Source organism: Chenopodium album, chromosome 11, assembly GCF_948465745.1.
Source record: "Chenopodium album chromosome 11, dcCheAlbu1.1, whole genome shotgun sequence".
In the NCBI taxonomy this organism is placed as follows: domain Eukaryota; kingdom Viridiplantae; phylum Streptophyta; class Magnoliopsida; order Caryophyllales; family Amaranthaceae; genus Chenopodium; species Chenopodium album.
The window spans coordinates 50,534,344-50,559,778 of NC_137844.1; the positions used below are offsets into that span (position 1 = coordinate 50,534,344).

Below are 25,435 nucleotides of genomic sequence, written 5' to 3' on the forward strand. Positions count from 1 at the left end.
AGAAGTATCAAGAGCTGGGCTATATCAATGAATTATCTATTTGATTCATTACGGGAAAGAAGATACAAACCAATGCAATAGTTAAGTACTATAAGTAAACTCCACATTAAAGGAAAGCTAATGGTCATGATGATGATCATTGAACAAAAGTTAGAAAACTCCTAAACAAGATAATTGTAGGCTTCTCTCTCTAGAAACTTGATACCCCTATTCTTATCCCTTTCACCGCTTCCACCGTTCCCACTTTTCCCAGCCACAGCTCGCCGGCGACTGGCGCGGCTCGCCTAGCCGTCCCCGGCGAGCTCAATCCTTTCGTCTATCACCTTTTTTTTGCCTTTTAACTTTTGTTTTTTTGGTCAGTTGGTGACAATTACAGGGTTCCCTTTGGCGGTTCAGCCCGGCCGTTATTTTACTCGTCACCGTTATCTGGAACCCTTCAATTAGTGGCAATAAGGTTGGGTTTCTTCTGTTTGCCGGATTTCTCTTCTCTCCGGTATGGTTTTTACCTTTTGTGTAATTACAGGGAAGCCTAGTGGCCTGGCTTAGTTTTCTGCTTTCCTTTATTGTTTTAATCTGTTTTGCTTCTATATTTATGGCTAGTTTTGAGGAACTAAGGGGTATGTTGTGTATTTCACATGTTGAAGAGAATGATGTCTCTTCTCATGAGTTAGAATTTTCAGTTGGGCAATTGGAGAATCCTTTTGGGATTTTCAATTTTGTTAAGAGCTTAAAAGATGAGGGAAACATGTTCTACAAGCATAATCAATTAGGGTCTGCTATTGCAAAATACTCTCTTGCTCTTAAATTGTTGTCTTTTGCTTCAGTCTCTAGTGAAGAGGATAAATTGATGTTTTCGGGCACTGCTGTGTCCCTTAATCTGAACTTGGGTGCTTGCTTCATCAAGGTAAAAGACTATGATAGAGTGGGTCAATTATGTTCAGCGGTTTTGTGCTTTGATACTACTAATGTGAAAGCTTACTATAGAAGGGCGATTGCAGCGTTAGGGCTAAATAAACCAACCTTAGCTTTCATGGACCTTGCACAAGCCCTTAAAATAGATCCCAATAATAGTGAGTCCCAACAAAAACTAAAGGAGGTGATATCCTTATTGGGTTGGTCTCCGGATTTTGTTGATGAGGCACTAGCGGTAACAAGGAAAGATGAAAAGTTTAGAGATTATGTTCGTTGTGGGAAGGAAGATAATGGTAGGAAGTTAGGAAAAAAAAGGGAAAAGGAAGGAAGGAGATGGTCGTGTAGATGGTCATGTTCGTAGGTGTTCAGGTGTGAAGGACGACACCAAAATGGAAAAGGACGTTGGTGGCAATTCTTTGGATTCGGCGGGTAAAGTCAACCCTACCAACCAAGATCCTAGGCCCAACGTTATTGATACCAATTGTGTTTTGAAGGGCACTTCAAAAACAAAAAACCCAAATCTGACAGGGTCGGGTTTTCGGTTCTTAAGCCGGAAGAGAAATGATTCCTATTTGCGTATCACTCCAACAATGTATGGAGCGATTTCTAAAGGGCGAGCAGTACAATACTTTTGTTCTCGCCATCAGAATTTCATTACCATCCGAGTAGCCAATCCTTTAAATAAGATGGACAGTGGTGAATCTCAAGAAGTTTCTCCACCAATGGAGTTTAGTCAACCCCCTGTGGAAGGGCACGATAGGTGTGAAACAACTCCAGATTTGATGCAAGAAGATCCATCCATAGGTATGGCAGGTCTCGAGTCCTCGTGTGAAGCTGCGTCAACACTCCTACCAGTTTCGCCTGTTTCTTCCCCTTTGCAGACTCCCGTCCACCCAAGAACTTCCTCCTCGGATTTAATGTTTGGTTTTGTCTCGCCTTCCCGTCCCAGGTTTAGAAGGAAATATGCCACTCTGCAAAGTAGGTCTCCAACATGTTTTATTAACTCTTTGTTTTGCAGGTTAAGTGGCTCTAAAAGAATAGTATCATGGCCCACCGAGTACACTTGGTTTCCTAGACGTAAGAAGTTTTATGGTCCGACCCCCAATGTTCTACCGTGTAATTCTGCTTTCTTTACTTAGTTTAGGTTGTAATCTTGCTTCTCATTAATAGTACTCTTTGTCAAAAAAAAAAAAAAAAAAAAAAAAAGTTAGAAAAGTGGAAGAGTTGTAAGGAAGTTGCAAAAGGATAAAAAAGCAAGCTCTAAACCAAGTTGATCAAGCATAAAAAAGCATTACACATATAAATCTATACGAAGTATTATTTTAGCTTTCACACTGCCAGAAAAGTTGAGACGTTCATTGTTAACGTTGTTGAAAACACAAAAAAATTTTGGAGTTTGTACTGTATATGCAATCCTCATAGTGCCTTAATGAGTGCTTTTTTTCATTTCTCTATAAAGTTCATATTATGTGTATCTACATACATACGGAGTATATATTACGTAAATTAAGTAACATACTTCAATAATTCAGATAACAATCTTTTTTATATCATTTCTACAACAACCACTCCTAATTTCATAATTAGATACAAGAATATAAGAGTGGTAATAGTTAATTCGTATTGCTCCCTAGTTTATGAGTGAAGGATTTACTATTGTAATTTGTAAATGTCAAAAGTCAAATGCTTCTTAGTGCTCCAAATACAAACTACTCTGTAATAACTACTAAGTTAAACTTAGCAATATGAAAAATAAAAAATTAGAGTAAATGACCTCACCTAATACCTTGATAGCCTGTTTGGAAATGTCAATTTCATTTGAAATTCTAATATGGGCCAAATTTCTTGTTTGGATAACGCAAGAAATTGGATCTGTATTTGGGCCAAATCCAAGCATTTAAACATCTGTATTTGGGCCAAATCCAACCATTTAAAGGATTAAGTCAAGACTAATGAATTACAAGTGTCATATCAAATAAAAATGCATTTTTGTAAATAAATCAATAATTTTTTCATGAATGTGAGCTCCACATTTGATGATAGTTTGATGAAATTGTTGAGTAAATGGGGCAAGCTCATTTAAAATCTTCAGCTTAAGTAGAAAAATGATTTTCTCTCTCCTAAGGCTCGTTTCCTTTTCCCAAATTTTTGAATTTTATGTTTTCCTAAACAGTTTTTTAGAAATTGAAATTCCAAATTTAAAATTCTCAAGTTTTTCAAACCTAGAAATTGGAATTGAAATCTAGATTTTAAAATTCTAGAATTAGATTCAACAATATGAAATGAATTCTAGATATCCAAATGCTACCTAAAGACGCTAAATTATGATTATAAATCAACATTGAAAATTAGACTGTCTATATTTGATTGAGTTTTTTTTTTTTTTTTTTTTTTTTTTTTTTTTTTAAGAGGAACTAGTTTTAAATCCGTGCAATGCACGGCTGGTTTTTGTATTGTAGTTTTTGTTTATTTAAAATAAACTTTATACATAATGTTATTAATTCTGTTTTTTTTAATAGACAATAAAATAAACATTAATAAAATTTTTTTTTGACACACAACATTAATACTCCCTCTGTTTTTAAATACTTGCTCCACTTTTCTTTTCCTACAATTTTTAAATATTTGCTTCATTTCCTTATTTAGAAATGTTTTACAAGCTTCTATGTAATTATTGAATCTTTTTGTAATGGCTTATGATAGTCTTTTTGGCTTTGTAAGAGAAATTAGATTTAGGTTTTTAGCCAATACATAAACCTACGTGGGATTTGAACCCATACCCTTTGTACAATTGCACAATGCTCTACCAATTGAGCTAGTAGGCTACTATTAATTTAGCAGAATATATAGTTAATGCAGGGTAATGTTGGAGTAAAAGTAGTACACCAATGAAACAAATTGAGAAAAGGTGCCAATTGATGAACATAAACAATTTAGCGACGTATTGATGGACTGTTCTCATTTGATCTGGCCATTTTTCTTCAGTTTCTTGTTTATGTGAAATCCAAAGCTGTATATAAAAACATCAATTGGAAAAAATTAAATGTGAAACTAAATGTAAAAAGTAAATGCAGAAGCAAAATGATGTCGTGTAAACCAAATATAACTAATAGTAAAAGAGATTGAACTTATTTTGTAAAAGAGCAAGGTTTCTTTCCGCTCCTTAAAATAACACCAAATAGAGTTTTTGCAGACATAGCCTCTAATATAACAATGCACTAATCAAGTAAATAAGTTTAAAGACATATTTAACCCAACCCAACTAATAAAACAGATAGTATTATACATATGCTAAGTTTGGTGTAGTATATATATCTTCTACATTGATACCTCTTGGCTTTCTTATAATTGACTAAAAAGCAATATAAATTTCTGGTGTCTGATAGTACTAAATCAGAACATAATTCTCCATGTAACCATTTGAGCTAAAAAAACATCAGATAAACATAATACTAAGATAAGTAAATTAACACCATTTCAATAATTTGATCAGTATGTTTAAAACCGTTAAATTTTTATGTATACCATGACTTGAATATATGAATATCAAAGAAAGGAAAATGACTACAAGCATATTTGTAAGAGAGTATAAGGAGGAGACAAAAATTTTCACCATAAATGTTCTTCAATTCATCTCTACCAAGGCAATCAAGAACCTTAATAGCAGGTGTCATACAATCCCACAAACTTGAAGACCCAAAACTTCTTAAAAGAATTCTGAAAATTTATTTGGGAAAAATAAAACACAAAATTCATATTATTACATTTTAAATTAAAATTATAAACTCAACAAATTCAACACTTTGATCATGAAATTGACATCTTAATTAAAATTTGTAGATCATTCCAAAAAATAAATGTAAATTGCTGCAACTTATCACAAAAACTACGAAATTAGTATAAATTGCTGCAAAAAAAAAAAAAAAAAAAAAAGTTGAATTCATTTCCAATGATTCGTTTATAGTTCACTTAAAGCAAAAAAGAGAAAAGTAAATTCAGAATATGACTTGGTTCTAATATTTAGAAACGGGGAAGATAAATTAATTTGGTGAGCAACAAAGAAGGAAAGAGAATTATGAGAGGTTGTTTAATAAAAACTGAAATTAAAGGTAGTAAGGACTAAGGAGAAAATGAAAATTAAATTCATACCTTAATTTGAATTGGGGAATAAAATTTGAATTGGGGAAGAAAAATGAAAATCATTACCAGTTAATGAGAGCATAAACTTTGCCATAAAAAATTCATATATTATAGACCTGTACCCTTAAACCACCTTTTAATCAATAAATTGAAGAATCGTAGCCTCAACACCATCACAGTTTGGACAACATTAAAACACAAAAACCGATCTAATATGAGAAATTAAGGGGAAGGGAAATAACAAACTTACAACTAACCTTGAGATATCAGACAGATCGTGAGAAGAAAGTAAGCGGATTGATAAGGATTTGGAATTGGGATATTGGAATCAATTAATATGAGAATCTACGGAGAAACTATCAAAATTAAAAAGAAAAAACAAAGGAGATGATGCATATATAAAATGACGAAGCGTCGTGTGAATGAAACTGAAAAAGACTGTTTAAAAAAAAAAACTGAAGATTATGGAGGATAACTGCTTCCTAACCAACAAAAAAAAAACAAAAACAAAAAAGATGACGTGGCACTATAGATTTCTTTTAAACATTCTTATTTTTAAGTAATAGTAATTTTAAAGTAATAGTATTGATGTGTTATTGGGTCAAGGCCAGCCCATCACATCCAGTTGACAAATGTAGCCCATAATTCGCTTTTTTTTTTTTTTTTTTAATTACTTAAATTGGGTCTCTAATACTCCATACGGAGCTAAGCTTGTATTGCCCAATAATTATAACTCCGTATTGGACAGCCCAATGGCACAATCAGTCTTGCACCCTAGCCTAACAAATTGATGGCATATCATCACACATTCACACCTACGTTATTAGGCCGCTTTACATTTTTTTCTTCCTTCGTCAGTAGCTTAACTACACTAATCAACGCTTCAGAGCATAGGAAAAGGCAAGGTAAATTCTCCACCAAGCACATTTGGTTACAAATAAGGAAAAACTAAACATACATAAGTGAACTCTTGTTAAAAAAACTCAAATTTTTAAAATTAATGTTATCCTAAAGGGAAAAAAAATATATATATAACAATCTATCTATATACTATACTAAAAGACAAGCGCCTCAATGTGAGACTGACAAATGTCTCATTATGATTCGCTGTTTTTTATTAATTTATTATTATTATATTATTATTATATTATTATATTATTATTATTGTTATTATACATTTATTATATTTCCATATGTATATAAAAAAAAAATCTGTACATTTTATTCTAAATAAATACATAAACTATTATAGTAAAGTCTATTATAGTAAAGTAATAGATATATACACATGCAAGGTATATTAAGAAAAGTATCATGAAATATGTTAGTATACGTAAATAATAATAGCTACATAAGAATAAAAAAAATCTTAGTATAAAAAATATCAAAATAATATATGCATGTATGGTAATTCATATTCTCCCTAGAATATTATGTTTATAATGAAAGAATATAATTCGGTAAATGTTAACAAGTCTATCAAAGGCATTATATACATTGTAAGCTACGTATGGTAAGCTATAAAGTAGGTCTAATTTCCTACAATTAAGGGAAGACAAGTATACTAAGCAAAACTATGCCAAAAAATGATGCATATATAAAATGTTTTTTGGTTTTAACATAGATAATATCAATGAAATTTATATGAAAAATATTCTCATTCTATAACCATTAAATTTTCATATTTTCTTACTCTTGTAATGCTCATATTCAAAATTTAAATAATTTAATATGTAATTGTATGAGTTTTATAACATTCATAGTTACTGTATAAGAATACATGTCCGTAAAAAAATGCATTACATATTCACATACATGATTGTTTATTACATGTCTTTTATCCTTATTATTTTAATAAATATTTTTTTTAATCATATAAACTTTATCAATAACCATATCTATATATTTGTGTTGTATATTCAATCATCAGTTGTTGATTAATTATATGGATATTATGCAATAGTTTTTGACACAATGCTTAGGTTAAATAACCGTAAAATATGGCGGTGAATAAGATGTAAGATTAGTATTGTGTTTGTAGATAGTGAATTTGACGGGTAAAACAGGTTTTTGATTGTATAGATACAGAACAGATGGTATGACAAGTATATTTTAGTTTTTCTTCTACTGTTCTTCTATAATCATGTGCGGATTGTATGAAAAGTAAATTTAGTTTTTCCTCTACTTCTCTTACGTAGTTATGTGGAGCAAAATAATTAATTTAATTTTCAATTATAATAAATAACATTATAAAAAATAATAGGGAATAAAAGAAAAGAATTGCAAATGACATAAAATACTACTCAAATCACATCTTTCTTTAACTTATTTACGTATCAGCCATTATTGCAACTGAACAAAATTTTAATAATTAATTGTTAGCGAAAATAAGCCCTTATTACTAATTGAATTATTTTAGCATTTTTCCCTACGGGATCAATCATGCTTTTGTCAAAAAAATTAATGATTTGATTTATAAACCGTGCAATGCACGGGCACTATGCTAGTGAAATAATATTTTATCTACATTTTTATACGGTATTTGTTTATTCAATATTTCTCCTCTTTGATTAATATTTCATATCAAGTAATCTCTTGTATTACAATACCTTCAATTTTCTCAAGTGTTTTATAGCACACAGAAAGCTAAAAACAAAATATAGTCTCATTTTTCAGTATCAACCAAGACTTTAACCCCTACTTATGAATGATAATGGCAAGTTGGGAATGATACAATTATCTAAATACAACTACCAAACCTAATAGTCAATACTTAATTGCTAAGGAAGGATTGATATTAGAATAAGAGTATAATGACATAACATAACTTTCAATAAACTTGTCATATTTCAACATAAAGACTGTCCAGAAACAAATGAATTTTCTTCCATTCAAGTTTTCTATATATAGACTACAAAGTTTGTGACTTATTTCTTTAGTTGACTATGATTTTCAAGCAGTCTATTATATTTTTACAAAATTGTCTATGTAGTAATTAAACAAATTTTCAATTAGTCTCTAAATTAAATACATCAATATTTACAATATTACGAAATTATAACGTAATTTTATTCATTTTGTATATCTTTCCATTTCATAATCGGTCAAACACTCGAAAGAGGTACTACCAAAACTGGTTGTTACCCGGGACTCTCTCACACAAACCCGCACGTACTACAAACTCGTTTTATTTTAGAGCCAAACTTTAATCACGGAAAAACACTTTAAACTTGAACATTTCAATTCAATTTCTTTCCTTTCTTTCAAAATCCACTACTAACATAAATAAACATTAAAAATTTAAAACCATTTTTTCTCTTTTTTTCTCTCTCCTCCTAAGCTAACACCACAGAGGTCGGCCATGGCTTCTTCTTCGGATGAACAACAACAACAACAACAACCTCAAGAACAACAACCTCAAGAACAACAACAATCTTCAGATGAAACTGCTTCTGAAAGTGTTCTTCACAAAACCAAGACAATCAATTTCTTCGGTCGTTCTACTCCTATTATTCTTCAAAACGACAATGGACCTTGTCCTCTCATCGCTATCTGTAATCTCTCTCCTCCATTTCTAGGGTTTCGTGTTTTTCTTTGTTGATTGATTGGATTTATTGAATCGATTTGGTTCAAGACTTGTGTGATTTTCGCCGGAAACCTAAATTTGTTTTCTGATCTGAAATGCTTGTTTTGGAAGTTGTTTGTTGTTTTCAATTGTTGATTTCTGTGTTTGTGATTAGGTTTTGTTGTTGTTTTGGTTAGGATTAAGGAATTTTCGCGGTTGATTGAGTTGTGTAATAAGGACGTTTTCTTTGATTTTGTGTGGTGAATGTATGAATTGCTTGTTCTCGGATGTCGATTATGTCGTAAGTTTGAATTGGCGGAGTTTAAGCTATTGAGTGAGAATCTTGATGTTTGTTAGAAAACTGGCAAAGTGATTTGATTGAAGAATTTGTAAAATTAGGATTCGCTTATGTTTGTGGCGCCTTTTAGTCGAGCATTGGAGTATTGATGTGAACAGAGTTTTTCTAATGTGGAATACTGATGATTATGTCAATGTTTAAATTGGTTTTGACTTTCATATTAGAATAGGAAAAAAATTAGTTTAGAATTGAGTTTCTTGAATGTGAATTATGTTAATTAATGTCAATCAATCAATCAATCAATCAAAGCCTTAATCCCAAAAGTGGGGTCGGCTAACATGAACCAAATTTGATTATTCCGTGTAGTCATCAACATAACTCCGCCAGTGGGTTTCCCGCTGCCAGTCCCAAGCCTGGATAAAGGAGGAGGGTTACGGTAGGCCAGTGACAGCCAGTATAAAACTTCGTCACATCCCATGACATGAGCCAAACGAATTATGTTAATTAATGTATTCTATTGAAATAATATGTACATAGCTACTTGCTGAAATTTATGGAAAATAACGGGGATATATAACTGCCACTGTAATCTTTGAGGAGGAGATGTTGGTATATGGCATTTTTATGCTGAAGTATGAAGAAGCCCTAATTTTACTGATAAGGTGTTTTGGGCTTATGTAGGTAATGTACTTCTGTTGAGGAATGAATTGAATTTGAGTGCTGATGTAAGTGAAGTTTCACAGGAGAAGCTACTTTCATTAGTTGCTGAGAGATTGCTTGATTCAGACAGCAATAACAATGTAAATATCTTGCCTGTATGATTTCAAAATCACTTTTGCAATTTGTGTTTGTTGGTAGTAATAACTAACTCAATGGGTTGCAGAATAAAGATGCAGGTTATGTTGAAAACCAACAACAAAATATTTCTGATGCGATAAACTTGCTGCCACGGCTTACGACTGGCATTGATGTAAATGTCAAATTTGATAGGTCTGATTTTTATTCTTTTTACAAGTTGATCATGGTAATGATTATCCTTGGGTTTTCTTATGCCTTGGTCTTCTCTTATTTTTCATTAATTTAATTGGCCTGCATTTCACAGGATTGATGCTTTTGAGTTTACTCCAGAGTGTGCAATATTTGATCTTCTGGGTATCCCATTGTATCATGGTTGGTTAGTTGATCCTCAGGTATGCTTCTTTTATTGTGGATATTTTATGCATGGATGATTTTTAAGGGCATAGTGTTTAGGGCTGGCAAACGGATCAGGTCGGGTCGGGTTCGTGTTCGGGTCACTTGATTTCGGGTCAGCTACCCCCCAACCCGAACCTGATCCATTTAACTTTTCGGGTTGAAAACCCCAACCTGAACCTGATATTTTCAGGTTCGGGTCAACCCGAAATTGACCTTATTTGACTTGATTTTTTATTTGGGTTAAAATCAGGTCTCTTTGACCTGAAATTAACCCGACCCAAATCTGATATATTCAGATTCGGGTTAACCCAAAATTGACCTGAATACTTTTGTTTTCATTTTTAAACACTAGTTGTTCAGGGGTTAAGCGTTTTAAATCAAACCAAAATTAAATGGCGTAGTTTAACAAAGTAACAATCCTAATTAACTATTACAAACAAAGTTTTTTTATAACACAAATTACAGTCCTCAAACAATAATAGAAAATGCAATAGATTTTTCATTTGGATTAAGATCGAGCGATGTTGTGCCTGACATCCTTGTTCACCACGGACACCACCTCAAGCTTCAAAATTGTTCACACAACATTTCCAATTGAATATGGGATTATGGGTGGCTACTTCTTGCTGCCAAACCTATAAAGAAAAACAACATTAATAAACAACAAATATTGCACTTCCGAAAAATAGAATAGTTATATATGCAGGCACTAACATTAAAACATGCATATGATCTAAATCAGACTAGATCTAACTAGTAAGCCAAGATCTAAATTAAAACATGCATGCTCATGAAAAACAGAAATAAACAACAAATATTAGCAAGAATTACCATAACATAAACAACATTTAACAATAAAAATTAGCATTAACATTCGAAAATTAGCAAAAACAGAATTATAATAACATAAACAACAACATTTAACATCAAAAATTAGTAATAACATACGAAAATTAGCGTGTAAAAACCAAAATAAACGAAATCAGGTAAATATAAAATTAACATCAGAAAAATTAGAAAAAAAAAGAAAATAAATTATGAAGCAAGATACCTTGATGGATGATTGAAGGAGAGGAATTGAGGAACGCGTCTCGTGGAAGAGTGAAGGAGTCAAGCCGTGAAGGAGATGATGAAATACTCGAATTCAACAATGGTAAAGCACGGCGAATGGATTTAGGGAATTAGGGGTTTTGAGGAGAGAGAAAACTAAAGAGAGAGAAGTGTTTGGGAAAACGGCTGAAGAAATGAGGGGAAATAGAAGATGAATTTAGGGTTTTGAATAAGGAAGCCTAACCTCTTTATGAATTTGGGCCTGGGCTAATAGGCTTTTTACGGTTTTTTTTTTTTTTTTTTTTATACTTAAAGAGTTCGGGTTATCAGGTCGGGTTCGGGTTGACCCGACCTGATTTTGGGCTGAAATTTATTTCGGGTTAAGTGGGTCGTTTTCGGGTTGAGATTTTCAACCTTAACCTAACCCATTTAATTTCGGGTTCGGGTTCGTGTCGACCCATTTAACTTTTCGGGTCGAAAATCTCAACCCTAACCCGCTTTTTTCGGGTCGGGTTCGGGTCGGGTTTTCGGGTCGGGTCACTTTTTGCCAGCCCTAATAGTGTTAGTCTAATACTGGCAATGACTTATATATATGCTGTTTTGCTTTTGTTGTGGTGCTTCTATGAATATGACTTGTGATGAATGTGTTAATCTAAGGAGTTATTTGTTCAAACCAGAGAAAGAGAAGAATTTTAGGGTAATCAAGATACAAAGTCATGTAAGCTATTAAATAAAGAGTTTAGGTTCTAATTTACTCATTAGGCTTGTTCCTTGCCACTTTCCGCCTTCTCATTAAGCTTGTTCCTTGCCACTTACCACCTTCTCATTAGGCTGCTATTGTTTCTATTCCCCAATTGCCTTCATCAACCTCTACCCCTGAGATGTTCTATGCTACAACTCTACCTCATTTGCTGTTGGCTCTCCTAAAGGCCATTTGCCACTTCATCCACAATGATTGCTTGTGAACAGGCTAGAGGGGCTGGCCAATTGGCCATGGATGTTTAATCAATGTCCATTCTTGGGTGATGACCGTTGAGGTTGCCAATTTCACTACTTTCCACCCCACTTTCTTATCCCACTATCCGTGCTCAGATTGGTTTACATGGAAGCCTTGATAGTAACCATTTGGGTTGGTTGGGCCGGTTTGAGTCAGATTTTACTCCCTGCCACCCTCTCTTTCTTTTGTAACCAAGAATTTTCAGAAAGGTTCTGGTAGAATTGGGATTCAACTCACAAATATTTGGTTTAAAGCCAGTTTTCTAGCTGATAGTCATGTATTTAAGCTCATTAGAAACTGCTGTTAACAAATTTTTCCTACAAGCATGGAGATGCCTGTATTGTGTAAGTGGCTATAGTGGTCTCACAAACAACATAGGGGTGTTTGAGAATTAACTAGAAATGGTTATGTTTGATCTCAAATTACAATCAGAGTGCTGATCAGTGAGAAGGGCAATTTTTGGACTCTCTGTTGGCCAAATTTCTTTGGCCACCTCTATTGGTGCTTTATCATGGGTATAATTTTAGTTTTGATCATTGGTGCTTATGTTTTCTTTTCTTTTTTTTTTTTTTTTTCCTCCAAGAAAATCCAAAGTGATGGGACCCCAAACCCCATCTAGAAGGGGAAAAAATTGGAGCAAGGGAATGGAAATTTTATGAAACATAGACTGCACTTAATTTGCTTTCCCTTATCTACTAGTGGCCACATATATTATTGTAACTTGTATGTAGATAATGTCCTTTTGGGCAGATAAGGCAATGCTGCCACTTCTTGACAAGCCTATCTTTTAATTGTATGGATCTTTATTTTATTTTATTTTTATTAAGAAACTCTCAAGTTATACCTGTGTTTTTTTTTTTTTTTTTTTGGGTCTAACACTATAAATTATGCTTTAATGTTAGTCTTTTAAAGACTATTGTTTATATTGCTTAAGGGAATGTGTAGTATATACATTTGATGATACGATAGTTGCTATATGATGCTTTATGAGATTTGAGATTCAAATATGATTTATTTTTTTGTTGTTGCTTCTTCCTTGTTCCCTTTGGCATAATGTCTGTGTATCTATGGGTGCTAGGATCATGAGACTGCTGAAGCAATTGGATCAAAATCTTATAACACTCTTATGGGGGATCTTGTTGCCTTGGAAACATGGAAAATGGAGAATGTGGGAAAGGATAAATCTGATGAAGACTGCATTGATTTTGCGGCTGCAACTACTGCAGCCTTGGGTGTTCCTTCACCTAGCCTTTCAAGGGCTAAATCTTTTGACGAGTCTCCACGTTCTGCTTCTGATCAACAAATATTTGGAAAAGGAGATGCTGAGGAAGAGGCACAGTTGTTAGAAGTATTGAAATTATCGAAGGTCGATCTACCTTCTAATATAGAAGCAGTCCCTGCAGGAGATGTAATGATATCTTTTGATGAGAATGTGCATATGTCGAAGTCACTTGTTAATTCTGCTCATGTATCTGAAGGACATAGCACCAATGGACCATTAGATGTAGAGCCTTCTGTATCAGGCAATGATGAAGTGCATGACCATTTTGACAGAAAATTAGTTTCATCTGAAAAAGATGATGACCAATTATTTCCTACTCCACCTGGAGAAGTTTCCTTGTCAAATGATTTGGCAGAATGCAAGCTTGACACAGCGATTCTTTGTAACACTACTCCAGCAAAAGATACAGTAAATGATCAAGAAGCTGAAAGCTTGTCTACTCCTGTAATTGATGTCAGTGAGGGGTTGCATAAACTATCTTTAGAACAAACTTCTAGTCAGATTGCAGGTCATGCTGATTATGAGCCATCTAGTGAATCAATGCCCAGCATTGAAGCAGTTGAATCTTTTACGTCGAGTCTTGATGGAAGTGAACCTATATATGAAGGGGAGGAGTGTATACTGGATCCAGTAAAAACACTCTGTGAAGATCGAGAACCTGTCTATGAAGGTGAGGTGGTTTTGGCTGAACAGGCTGACAATGGAGTTAAAGATGCCTCTGATGTGAGTCCCAAGCATGGAATATCACTCAGACAGGGTACATTTAATTTTGAATTTAGTGATTTTCTGATTATAATTTTAATTTTCAATTTCCATGCTAGTACTATACACAAGGCTATTTTTGTTCCACTTGTAAAGTTGTAATTGTATTTCCTCTCCATTTCAGGGGAACTTATTGACAACTTTTTGAAAAGCAATGCCAGCCAGTTGACTTTTTATGGGTATAATGCATGTTTTTATTGTTGATTTGCTCCTGTTCTTTTTGAGAGTGAAGTTACTTTTTCCCTTATGCCAGTTTGTTTTTTTTTTTTTGTACAGCTTATTTTGCTTGCAAGCTGGTCTCGATGACCATAAGCTTTGTGTTTTTTTTCGAAATAATCACTTCAGCACAATGTTTAAGGTTTGTGTATATATGTATATCTTCACATAGTGTGAATTTTGCTTATTTGTCCTTGGCTTTTCATTGGATAATTTCATTATTCTGTTGCTTGTTGCAGCTGGATGGTGAACTCTATCTTTTAGCCACAGATCAAGGATACATGAATCAGCCTGACTTAGTTTGGGAAAAGTTGAATGAGGTAACAAATTGTTTTCTATTCTGAGGATTATCTGTTTATCTTTAATTTTTAATTTTATTTTTCTTATTGCTTCCTTTGTTTCTGTTGTTTCACTTGGACTCTTACTCTATTCACGCACTCCTCAACCATCTTTTCTGATATAAATGTAAAGTTTGATATATATTTTTTCATAATGTTAACCTTTATTTTAAGATATTATTGGTATAAGTTGTGCATTGTCAAATGTAAAGTTAAACACATAATGATGCAATAATAATAAATAAAAGAAAAAAGGAATTATATTTAATTGTGGTCATCAATAAAACACAATATGCAACACTATTTGTTTGCCCAAAATTTTAGTTCTATTTCAGCAGTGTTATTCCCCTTGGTATGATTAGTAGGGGAGAAGACCCTTGTGAGGCGCAAGCTTTGCAATCATAGTATGCTTAAGGCTTTGAGTTGTGTGTTGGGGTTTGAGTGTGCCAGCCATATGAAGCCCTGATCCATGAAATTGCTTACTGCTGTAATGCTGTTTCTGCCAAAGCACTACTCATTAGATGTTAAGGGTAATGAGTTGCTACTATTTAATTTACAGCTATTTAGTAAGTAGCAGAGGAAAACTAAGATATATTAGGTATTTGATCTGCAAAGGAATCCCCTGCCTTTACAGTCAACAATGCTATCCCCTGGATTTCCAGTCATATGAAAGATTTGAAAGATAAAATGGTAAATGCTGTTGGTATCATGTATGCATGACAAACTATCTTGTTGCAATGATGAGCTGTTGGCCCTACGTCTGCATGACAGAGTATCTTGTTGCAAAGATGATGTGTGATAGGAACTATGTTTGAGACATCCTTTTTCTTTTTTTGTTATATATCTGGCTGAGATGCTCAAATATTTTTTAAATTATAATGTGTTTTAATATGTTTGCTGAATGTATTTACGTATCTTTGAGACTTTGATTACCAAAAGCCAAGAGGTGATGAATTATAATTCAAATGCAGGCAAATCCTACTATGCAGTAGGAAATAATTGCTCATTTCTTTTCATTGTCAATCTATACATGGCTTCTTTTGCTCGCTCTCTCCCTCCCATCCTCATTTCTCTCTTTTTTAACCTAATAGTGTAACTTATGTTCATGTCAACAAATCTCTGCAGGTCAATGGAGATACACTGTTCATGACTAGTAATTTCAAGGAATTTAGGCTGGAGAGCAGTTCAAATGGTACATGGGATCAACAGAATGCTGTAGCTAATACTGCTGTATGTCCCTTTATCTTTGAATTTTCCATCTCTGTGTTTTCTTCTCTGAGTCGTGCTGTGCTCATGTGTACAACTGAACCATACATTATTTCCTGAAGTATATATGCTTATACCTGGCTACCTGCTATTAGTGTTAGCCTTAACCAGCTTGCATTGTGGACATACATGTAAAAAACCAATTAAATGAAACTAAATTTGAATGGTACTGGAGGGGGGGGGGGGGGGGGGGGGGGTGTGTTAATGGAATGAGGGTAAAGTGCACGTGTGTGTGTGTGTGTGTGTGTGTGTGTGTATTAATGTAATTCTCTTTCATTCGATTCAACTAGTTTTGCTTGAATGCATTTATGTTTGATTTATTCCTCCCTGAAGAGCAGGACTTGTCATATTGTGATTTCTATTGCTAATTCCTTCTTTTTCTCAGGACTATCTGGCTAGCATTGATAACTCAACGACGAATGACTCAAATATGAAGTAATTATTCCAACTAAATAATTAACTTTTGTTTCTCCTATAGCCTTTTGTGCTTTATGATTTGATAAGTCATTCTGTTCTGTACTGTACTGTTCATTCTGCTAAGTATAGTTTGGTTGCTTTAGTCAAAAATTTTCTTTTTCTTTTTCATTTGGGGTTAATATTTTTCTGTGCATCTTTATAGTTCCGATCTACAGTTGGCAATCGCTTTGCAACAACAGGAGTTTGAGCAGCAGCAGCAGCAGCGAAATCCTCCACAACAAGCTTCTAGTGCTGGCAGTTCTAGGCTCATAACAGGTCCCCAGGTGAGAGGGAGATTCAATAACGATGAAAAATAAGAAGCTGATTGCTCTGTTTAATCTTTGATATTAATGCTCAATAGACTAACAAAAGTGTGTAATTTGTTGGGTACCATTGCCCCCACAGCCTGCCGTACAAGATATGCAACTTCTTGTGGTGGCTTGGTAACAATAAACTTGGCAGGAGATTTTGAAGTAGTGAAAAAGAATTTTTAAATGAACATAATTACTAGCTATTTGGACTATTAGGTATGACAAAAATTTATTTCACTGAATGTGCTAATTGAATCATTCATTTAAAATGGCCGTGTGGACATAACCTAACCCTTATAGTTATGTTCATTTGGTTTATCTAATGTAACCTATATCCTTCGGAATTAAAGGAAAGTCCTCAAAGCTATCATGACACTCAAGACTCAACACCTACCTTCTTCATCCCATCATCTAATTCAAGTGCTTCTCAAGTCATAATCTTTAGTGAATGCTCAATTTATAAAATTACAAAATTACTGTAATTTATGAAATATCATTGCATGAGATTGAGTTTTTTCTTCTCCGTTTCTTTTTAGCAATACATTTTGCATTATTCACATACTCTAGTCTGACTCTTTTTGTGATTTATAGTTAATGAAAATTACTCATGTGGCTCTGGTTAGATTTACCTCATTTTATACTGTTATGTTGTCAAATTAGTATAACTTTTATTCATTGATTATCAAATATGTTAGTGACTAAATCAAATCTTAGAATATTTATTAATTAAGCTGTTTTTGTAATTAAATGATGGTCTCCCTATTTGTTGGAGTTGTTAGTCTTTAGTGTAGGAGTATTTGTATATGTAATCTATTGAGGGCTCTCATTCCAGACAAATATAATGAAGTGTGTTCTGGTTACATAATATTTATATAAAAGGATACATGGTCTTCCCATTTAATGTGGAAAGATGTTTTGTTATCAACTTACATTTATAGTGACATATACTTCCTTTGTTCTTTTTTAATTGACACCTTTTGACAATTTACACTTTCATATATAATATTTTGACCCGCTTTTGTTATTTGTAGTTATGATAAAACCTAGTTATGTGGGATCTTGTTAATATTGGCTGGGTTTGGTAACGTGCTTATTTGAGCAAAATTAGCTTATTTGACCAACATTAACTTATTGACTATTAAATAAGCTAATTCAAGGTGTTTGGTGGGAAGCTTATTTAAAGAGCTTATTTCACTAAATAAGCTCTTTTTCAAAAAGCTCCTTTTAGGAGTTTTTTCAATTAGCTTATGTAATTCTTATGGTGAAATGACACTTATACCCCCATTTAATTAAAAATCTTATATGAACTACCTTCCCCACAATTAGTTTATTGGCCATTTCACATAATCAATCAGTTTTAAACAATCAGCTATTTACCAAACACTTTTCTACTATAAGTTAATAAAATAAGTTAGTCAAATCAGTTAATACAATCAGCTAACACAATCGGGTTTAGCTTTTAGCTTTTCCCCAAACACGGCCATTGTCTCATAGCATACTTTTATAATATCAAACTTTTTATAATTTTTACTTATAAATAATTAGAGATATTAATCATTTAACTTTTACTTTGGAAAACATGAAAAAAACATGTTAACTAAAGTGGAATATAGGAAGTATATCATTGAGATTCATATTAGGATTTATTTTGCTTTGAAATTTTGGATTTTTCTTGAATAGAGAGAATATTGAATGTAAATTGTCTTGACTTATTTTGTCCCAAAGAAGAAAAGGAAAAACCCTTTTATGTGTTGTTTGAAGTTCTTTGATTTTGTAATTGATGACATAGAAATTGGAGCTTCCAATTTGTGAAATAGAATCATAATTAATGTTGGTATTTTGTCCATTCAGGTTTACTAAACATATTTAAGATTATATGTGTATCATGCTTAAGATGAATTTCCTTGTTATTGATAATTTAAAAATTTATAACCATTTGATTGTAAATTTTTTACATTTATATCTTGTCTTTTTTTATGTAATTTGTGTTATGTTTAAGTAGTCTGTTTTAGTGTATGACCAAGTGAATTATGATGGTGTTTTAGGTTCCCCGAAGTAGTGCAAAAGCAACATCGTCATCATCGACCCCGAGGCAAGATCAGAAATCAAAAGATAAATCCAATTGTAAAATTATGTGACATTTTTTGGTGGGGAGTTTGTCAAATTGTAAGTGTAAATTTTGTGTCTAACTTTTTTTTATAGAAGTACATGTGATGTATCCATTCAAAGTCCCCTCTAGATTGGTTTTGCATCTTGATTTTTATGCTTTTGGGCTGTAAATAATGATGGTATAATATTGCCATAGGCCTTGCAATGCGAATTCCTCTTTGTTTTCCTCTCTTTCTCTTGCAGGTTCCGTTGTTCCAGTTTCAAGTTATGCTATAAATTAATGGATTTCGTTATATAGGGTTGATTTTTTTTAGTGTATTCTATATTCATGTTGTATTGTAATGATTATAGGAGTAAGTAGTTGAATTATTTAGGAAATTTTTTCTTCATCACTATAATTTTTTTTTTCCTTTTTCTGCAACCCCTGTTTGTAAAATTTAATACCATCATTCAAATTTCTATTGAGATTTATGTGTATCTATGTTTTTTTGACAGTCTTAGTGACCTATTACTACTACATTTTATAAATGTTGGGGGAAAATTTTGTGTATATATACGGGATGTTATCTTCTTGTTGCAGATGATTTGGAAGGAAAAGCCCTATCCTTCAGGAATAATCCACGTGAAATAGACTATGTCACTTGGCAACTATGGCTCGAGCCTTATCTAGGTAAATGAAGGTCATGCTGTCATCCGATTCATCGGAATGGTGCAGGTGTGGCTAAGTGTAGGATTTATTGCTACTTAGGTTTATGTTTTGGCTTACAGACGAGGCATTGGGTAACTGTAGGATTTATAGCTACTTTGGTTTATGTTTTCTTTGAATGATTTCGCAGCAATATGTATGAGCTCCTTGTTGTGGCTGCATCTTCTATGAGTGATGAGTCCATGACTTTTGCTTTGTCTGCTTCTGTTGGCACTTGATTATTTCTTACACTTGTTATCATCTCAGAAATTTAATTTAATTTCCGGGTGGTCCATGATTTTTTTTTTTTATTGGTCACAAGACTCGCAACAGTTTTAAAGTTCAAAGTCTTCTAACCTTATCAAATAAACATATGATACTCACCATCTAAGTGATGTGGATAGCTAATAAATTTCAAAACCACAAACTATGTATGACATAAAAAAAAAAGGATATGCAACTTCATGTACCAGTATGAATGGTTGCTTTACATTTTTTTTTTTTTTTTTTTTTTCATATATGAATAGTTGAATTACAACCTGTGTTATAGACAGTGTTACTATTTGGTCTTTTGATAGTGAGTTATTTCTTTAATAATCTTAGTTTTAAATTTTAATAGTGTTTTTTTTTTTTTTTTTTTTTTTTTTTGAGGAAATATTTTTGAAATCGAGTAATAAGTATCTTATTTATTTATTACTTATACGTTGCACTCCTATAATTAGTAGATATTGGGTTTGGAGATAAATGTAGGGAATTTTGATAAGAAGTTGCATAATTGTGAAAATTTGTTTGTTTGTTTGTTTGTTTTTTTTTTTTTTTTTTAAAAAAACAATTTCCATGGAGATCACTCTAACAAATATGTCAAAGAAGAACGCAAAAAGATTACTATATGAATAGTGTGAGAGACAATAAAAAAAATTTACTTAAAAAATAGAGGAAGTATTTCGTTAAGTACTCGTAATTGGTTTGCATGTGGAGCATATAAATTATGCTTTCTTTTGATCTACATAGTATGTTGTTGAAGTAGAAAGTTAAAAAGGTGAAAAAGAGATGAGAATGTGGCAATGAAGATTCCAGCAGCAATATGTTAAATTAGGAGTTAAAATACACCGTTAAAATGATCTAAATTAAAGGCATAGTCCAAATTTGTTAAATGTCACTATGTCAGTACTATACTACTATGGACGATAATAAGTCTTAATCGCTTAATAAATCAGTTATATATACTTGTACAAATATTCCTTCCTTTTGTTTTACCGTCGTTACTGTCATATCGTATTACCATGGTTTGCTTTCTTTAAAAAAAAAAAAAAAAAAAAAAAAAAAAAAAAAAAAAGTCAAGTACCCAAACCTGATACCAGTTTCGAAATCGAAAGGACCCACCCACTTTAGATTCCAAAATGATTCAATTAAAATTGATTTTGGTTTAGGTAGTCAGTTTTTGATATATAACTAAGTTTTGGCTCATTTATAAGTGGAAAAAAAAAAAAAAACAAGCTTCAATGGATACTATGGACTATAAGTGTCAATTTAATTGGTTTTTTTTTTTGTTGGGGTTGATCATTTTGGAGCCAAGCTAAGTTTTTGTTGACACAAATCAAATTTTAGATTGGATCACTTTGTCATTCTGAATTAAGTCGGGTTATTTAAGTTAGATTAGTTTTTAACATTTTACATACGTTATTAATGATTATATATTGGGCTAAACTTACTCCATGCCGGACAAGGGTTCAAGTAAAATATAAGTTTAGTGATGATCAATTCTAAAAAAAAATGGAATCTAATAATCTCACCTTTAATCAGTCTTTCATAAACAATCTCACCTTTTGAAATTCTAGAAACAATCCCACCTTTTACATGGATCTTCCACTAACAATCCTTGATCGGTATTCTTAAGTTGGTAACCGGTTTTATTAGGTTGTCTGCCACGTGTCAAATTTTTATTGGTCTGTCTTATTTTTTTATTATTAAAAATTAAAATTAAAATCTACCCTGCTTTCCCTTCCCCGGCAGCCCCATAGCCACTCGCTTTCCCCTTCCACGACGGCTCCGGCATCCGCCAACTCCTCCCTCGCTGTAACCCTTTCGCAACCACCCAAATACAATGCAATCAATTAAACAAAAAAATCAACAACAATAGATCTAAATGAAACCTTAGAAAAAGGGGGAAATCAAATACCGCCATCAACAAAGAAATGGCGACGAGAGAGGAGTTCTTAGGGGTGGTTAGGGTTATTTCAGCCGTGGGGTTGGAGTTTTCGGGGCTAGCCGACTAGGTGGCGTTTTTCGGGGCTGGGGTGGAGTTTTTTGGGGTTGAGTTCAGGGCTAGGTGGGGTTTTGCGGGCTGGGGGTGGAAGTATTCGGGGTTGGGGGTGGAGTATCGGGGCTAAGTGGTGTTTTTTGGGGCTGGGTGGTGTTTTTCGTGGCTTGGGGTTGAGTGGGGTTTTCAAGGTGGTTAAAGGGTTTTTCGATATGGCTGGAGAGTTTTGTGCTTGGTGGGGGTGAGGGTGGCCATGGCAGGGTTGCAATTCAGGTGGTGTTATGGTGGTGGATTGGTGGCCCAAGGAGAGATTTAGAAAGAAAAAAAAAATAACCTGTTTAACAGATTGTAGGTAAAAGGGATTGTTAATGGAAGATGGGGTCAAAGGTGGGATTGTTTCTAGAATTTCTAAAGGTGGGATTGTTTCTAGAATTTCTAAATGTGAGATTGTTTATGGAGGACCGACTAAAGATGGGATTATTTGATTCCATTTTTCCTTCTAAAAATCAATTGAGAATAGTTCGTCAAAAAGAAAATAAAAATCAATTGAAAATATATAGAGTAACCACATCAACATAGACTTTTGTGCGGAATCAACCTCCATCTTTGTAACTAATCTTAAAATGGTTTATAAATGCAACCTTTCTTTCAAAAAAAAGAAAAACAAAAACAAAAAATCAAACACTTAATTAGGTACATTCTTTTCTTATTTACATTTTTCTTTGATGTAAGATAAGTCTCAATATACCTGAGAGATTCTCTTATTCTCTTACCCGTTTTTTTTAGGGAAATTTTCTTTGGTGAACTCCAACTTTTTAATTTTTTAAGTGGTAAACTTTTTAAAATTTTATTATCTATGGTAAACCTAAATTTTTTATACTAAGTCAAATATAACATTAATGATGTTGTGAAATAAGGGGAAAGATGAGAGATTGAGAGAGAATTAATCTATGTATTTTATTCCATATGATAAGGTACATATATACATACAATATAATTAGGGTTTAGTTGGATAAGAATATAAACTCTAGAACTAGATTGTTGCGGAATGATACAAGGGAGGATAATGGATATCCACAAATATTTCATAACACTCCCCCTTGGATGTCCATTATCGAAGACTGTGTCTCATTAAAACCTTATTAGGAAAAACCCTGTGGGATAAAAACCTAATGAAGGAAAAAGAGTACAACATTCTTCGTAATACGCTCGAAATGCTGCCTCGTTAAAAACCTTACCAGGAAAACCCAATATGGGACAAAAACCATAGTTAAGGGAAAAAGAGTGCAGCGCGTAATTTCTCCCCCTGATGAATACATAACTTGAGGTCTGCTAATGTGATGAATCCAATATAGTTGAGAGTCTTCTCACATGACGCAGAATAGTATCATTCCTTGATTTTCGATCCTCCCAAATCTTCAAATCTTTACGCGAACAAGTGAGTCTTCATATGACCAAACCTATAACAATTATACATGTGTTTGTCCACATTATTTCATTCGAAATCTATGTTTAAAGTTGCCTTAATCATTATACTTACGCCTTCTTCTGGAGGCCGTGAATAATAGAAATTGATGATTATTATTATTTGATTAAACATTCCTTAATAATAATATGGCAACACATTATATTATTAATGTTGATTTTTCAATCTTGTATGAAATAATAATATAACACATGTAATTAATTATATACATTGATCATGGTTCTTCTGGACCATGATAAAACAGTCTCACACATAAGTATCTTGTTGATTCTTTAGATTATTTATAACACGATAGTTCTCCTTCATATACAAATAGTAATTCTCATTACTAACACTTATATGCTCAAACTTCAGGTTGAGATGTCAATGATTTAGTCACATAGACTAAAATTTTAATAATAATTACAGTATTCAAAATATAAATTTTATAGGGCTGGATATATAAATGCGTCGTACATAAGTTCTTCAGGAACTCTTCTTCTTACATGATTCATAACATGCAATTAAATCGGCATCATCAATAATTTCATCACAATTATAAGCCCATTGGAATATAAATATCTCTTTCTTATTTTCCATCAAAGTTGTAAATATATCTTACTATACTTTGAATAAACATTGACATACACCGCAAGTATTGTATAGAAAGTAATGCATGCAATATGAGATATAGAAAATATGATAACATATTAAACAAATTATACAATAAGTAATGCATCTAACAACTTCGAACATATGCAATGAATAATCCAGTAACCTATGACTCACACATGCATACGAACATACATAGGACTCGAAATAATGCAAGACATTGTACGATGTGGATTTTAAAAATCCATATTTCATTGGACTTCAAGTCCATGATAAACTTTAATTATTATCATTATGTCGACATTAAAATGGACACATATTCCAGATCCCTTATTCATTAGTCCATTATATCATGCATATGCATTATTATTTATCGGTTCCATCAATATACCGGTATCATCATATAATTCCTCAAGGTACAATTTTAATTTGCATGCTATTTTGACAATGATATCTGAATACATGTTTAATTGGTACCTTCATAATTTTTCTTATATCATAGGCCATCTATTGTAATAATTCAGATATCTACACAACTTCAAGGGTATTTCATACACCTGGTATTAATATACTATTACACTATTAAAAGCGTCAACTGCACTATCTTGCCATGTATCACATCTTTATTTTGGAACCGATTATACAATCTACACTTTAAGTGTAGTGATTTAAGTATATACAATTGGCAAGCTTTATCTCAATGTGCAACATTTCTTGTTAACATATGGACGAAAGTTGGCTAGAAAACATTTTAAATTACCAATATATATATAGGGATCATCAGTTTAATAACTTTTGCCAACTTACTCCAATTCTCCCTCTAAGTTGGTAAAATATCTCATATATAGGGGCATCACAATTCATCACCAACTTAGTATACAAATTTGTAATAAAATTCATTTCATGGGAGGATCATAATCAACAAAATTTATCTCTCAGAAGAATTATATTAAACAAGCTTTTATCTCTTCTAAGAGAGCAATTTTAAATCATTATACATTGCATAACGCATATGTATTTATTATTAAATCTTTCATAATTTGTTCTCTTCAAGAGATCAATAATTCAACATCAATGGGGAGACATATGTTGTGCAGTTGAATTTCCTTCTTTTCTTATTTCTTATGTGCTGACATATAATAGCCCCAATCAAAAGAATTGTTATACAAACATAAATCACTTGCTTATAATTCTACTAAGTGGTGATCTCTGGATCTTTAAAGACTTAAATAGTGTATTTGGTGAGCTTCTGGTCACCTGATAGTTGACAATAATATATAAATTATTTTGGTGAACTTTTGGTCACCCATTACTCTTTAAATAAGAAATTAACTCTTGAAATTTTCATCAATACAAATTATTATGAATCATAATCCAAATATAGCTCAATCCCAATGTTATGTCTTGCCATTCAATTCATTTCATATATCTAACATTAAGAGAGCATCATCACATTATCAAATGAAACTTCAAGTTTCCATAACGGGTAATTATTAATCCCGGATGGCCTAATTTAA

General features: G+C 32.6%; 1 protein-coding gene across 1 annotated transcript; it reads left to right on the forward strand.

The window, feature by feature from the left end:
• Nucleotides 1-8,284: 8,284 nt before the first annotated feature.
• LOC145569085 (uncharacterized) lies at nt 8,285-19,126 on the forward strand. The gene is made up of 12 exons (XM_081628456.1): nt 8,285-8,606; nt 9,597-9,715; nt 9,799-9,905; nt 10,018-10,105; nt 13,235-14,195; nt 14,325-14,379; nt 14,477-14,558; nt 14,656-14,736; nt 15,880-15,984; nt 16,406-16,455; nt 16,640-16,760; nt 18,833-19,126. The coding sequence occupies exons 1-12, from the start codon at nt 8,414-8,416 to the stop codon at nt 18,923-18,925; spliced, it is 2,055 nt and encodes a 684-aa protein (XP_081484582.1). The 5' UTR covers nt 8,285-8,413; the 3' UTR covers nt 18,926-19,126.
• The last annotated feature ends 6,309 nt before the right edge of the window (nt 19,127-25,435 follow it).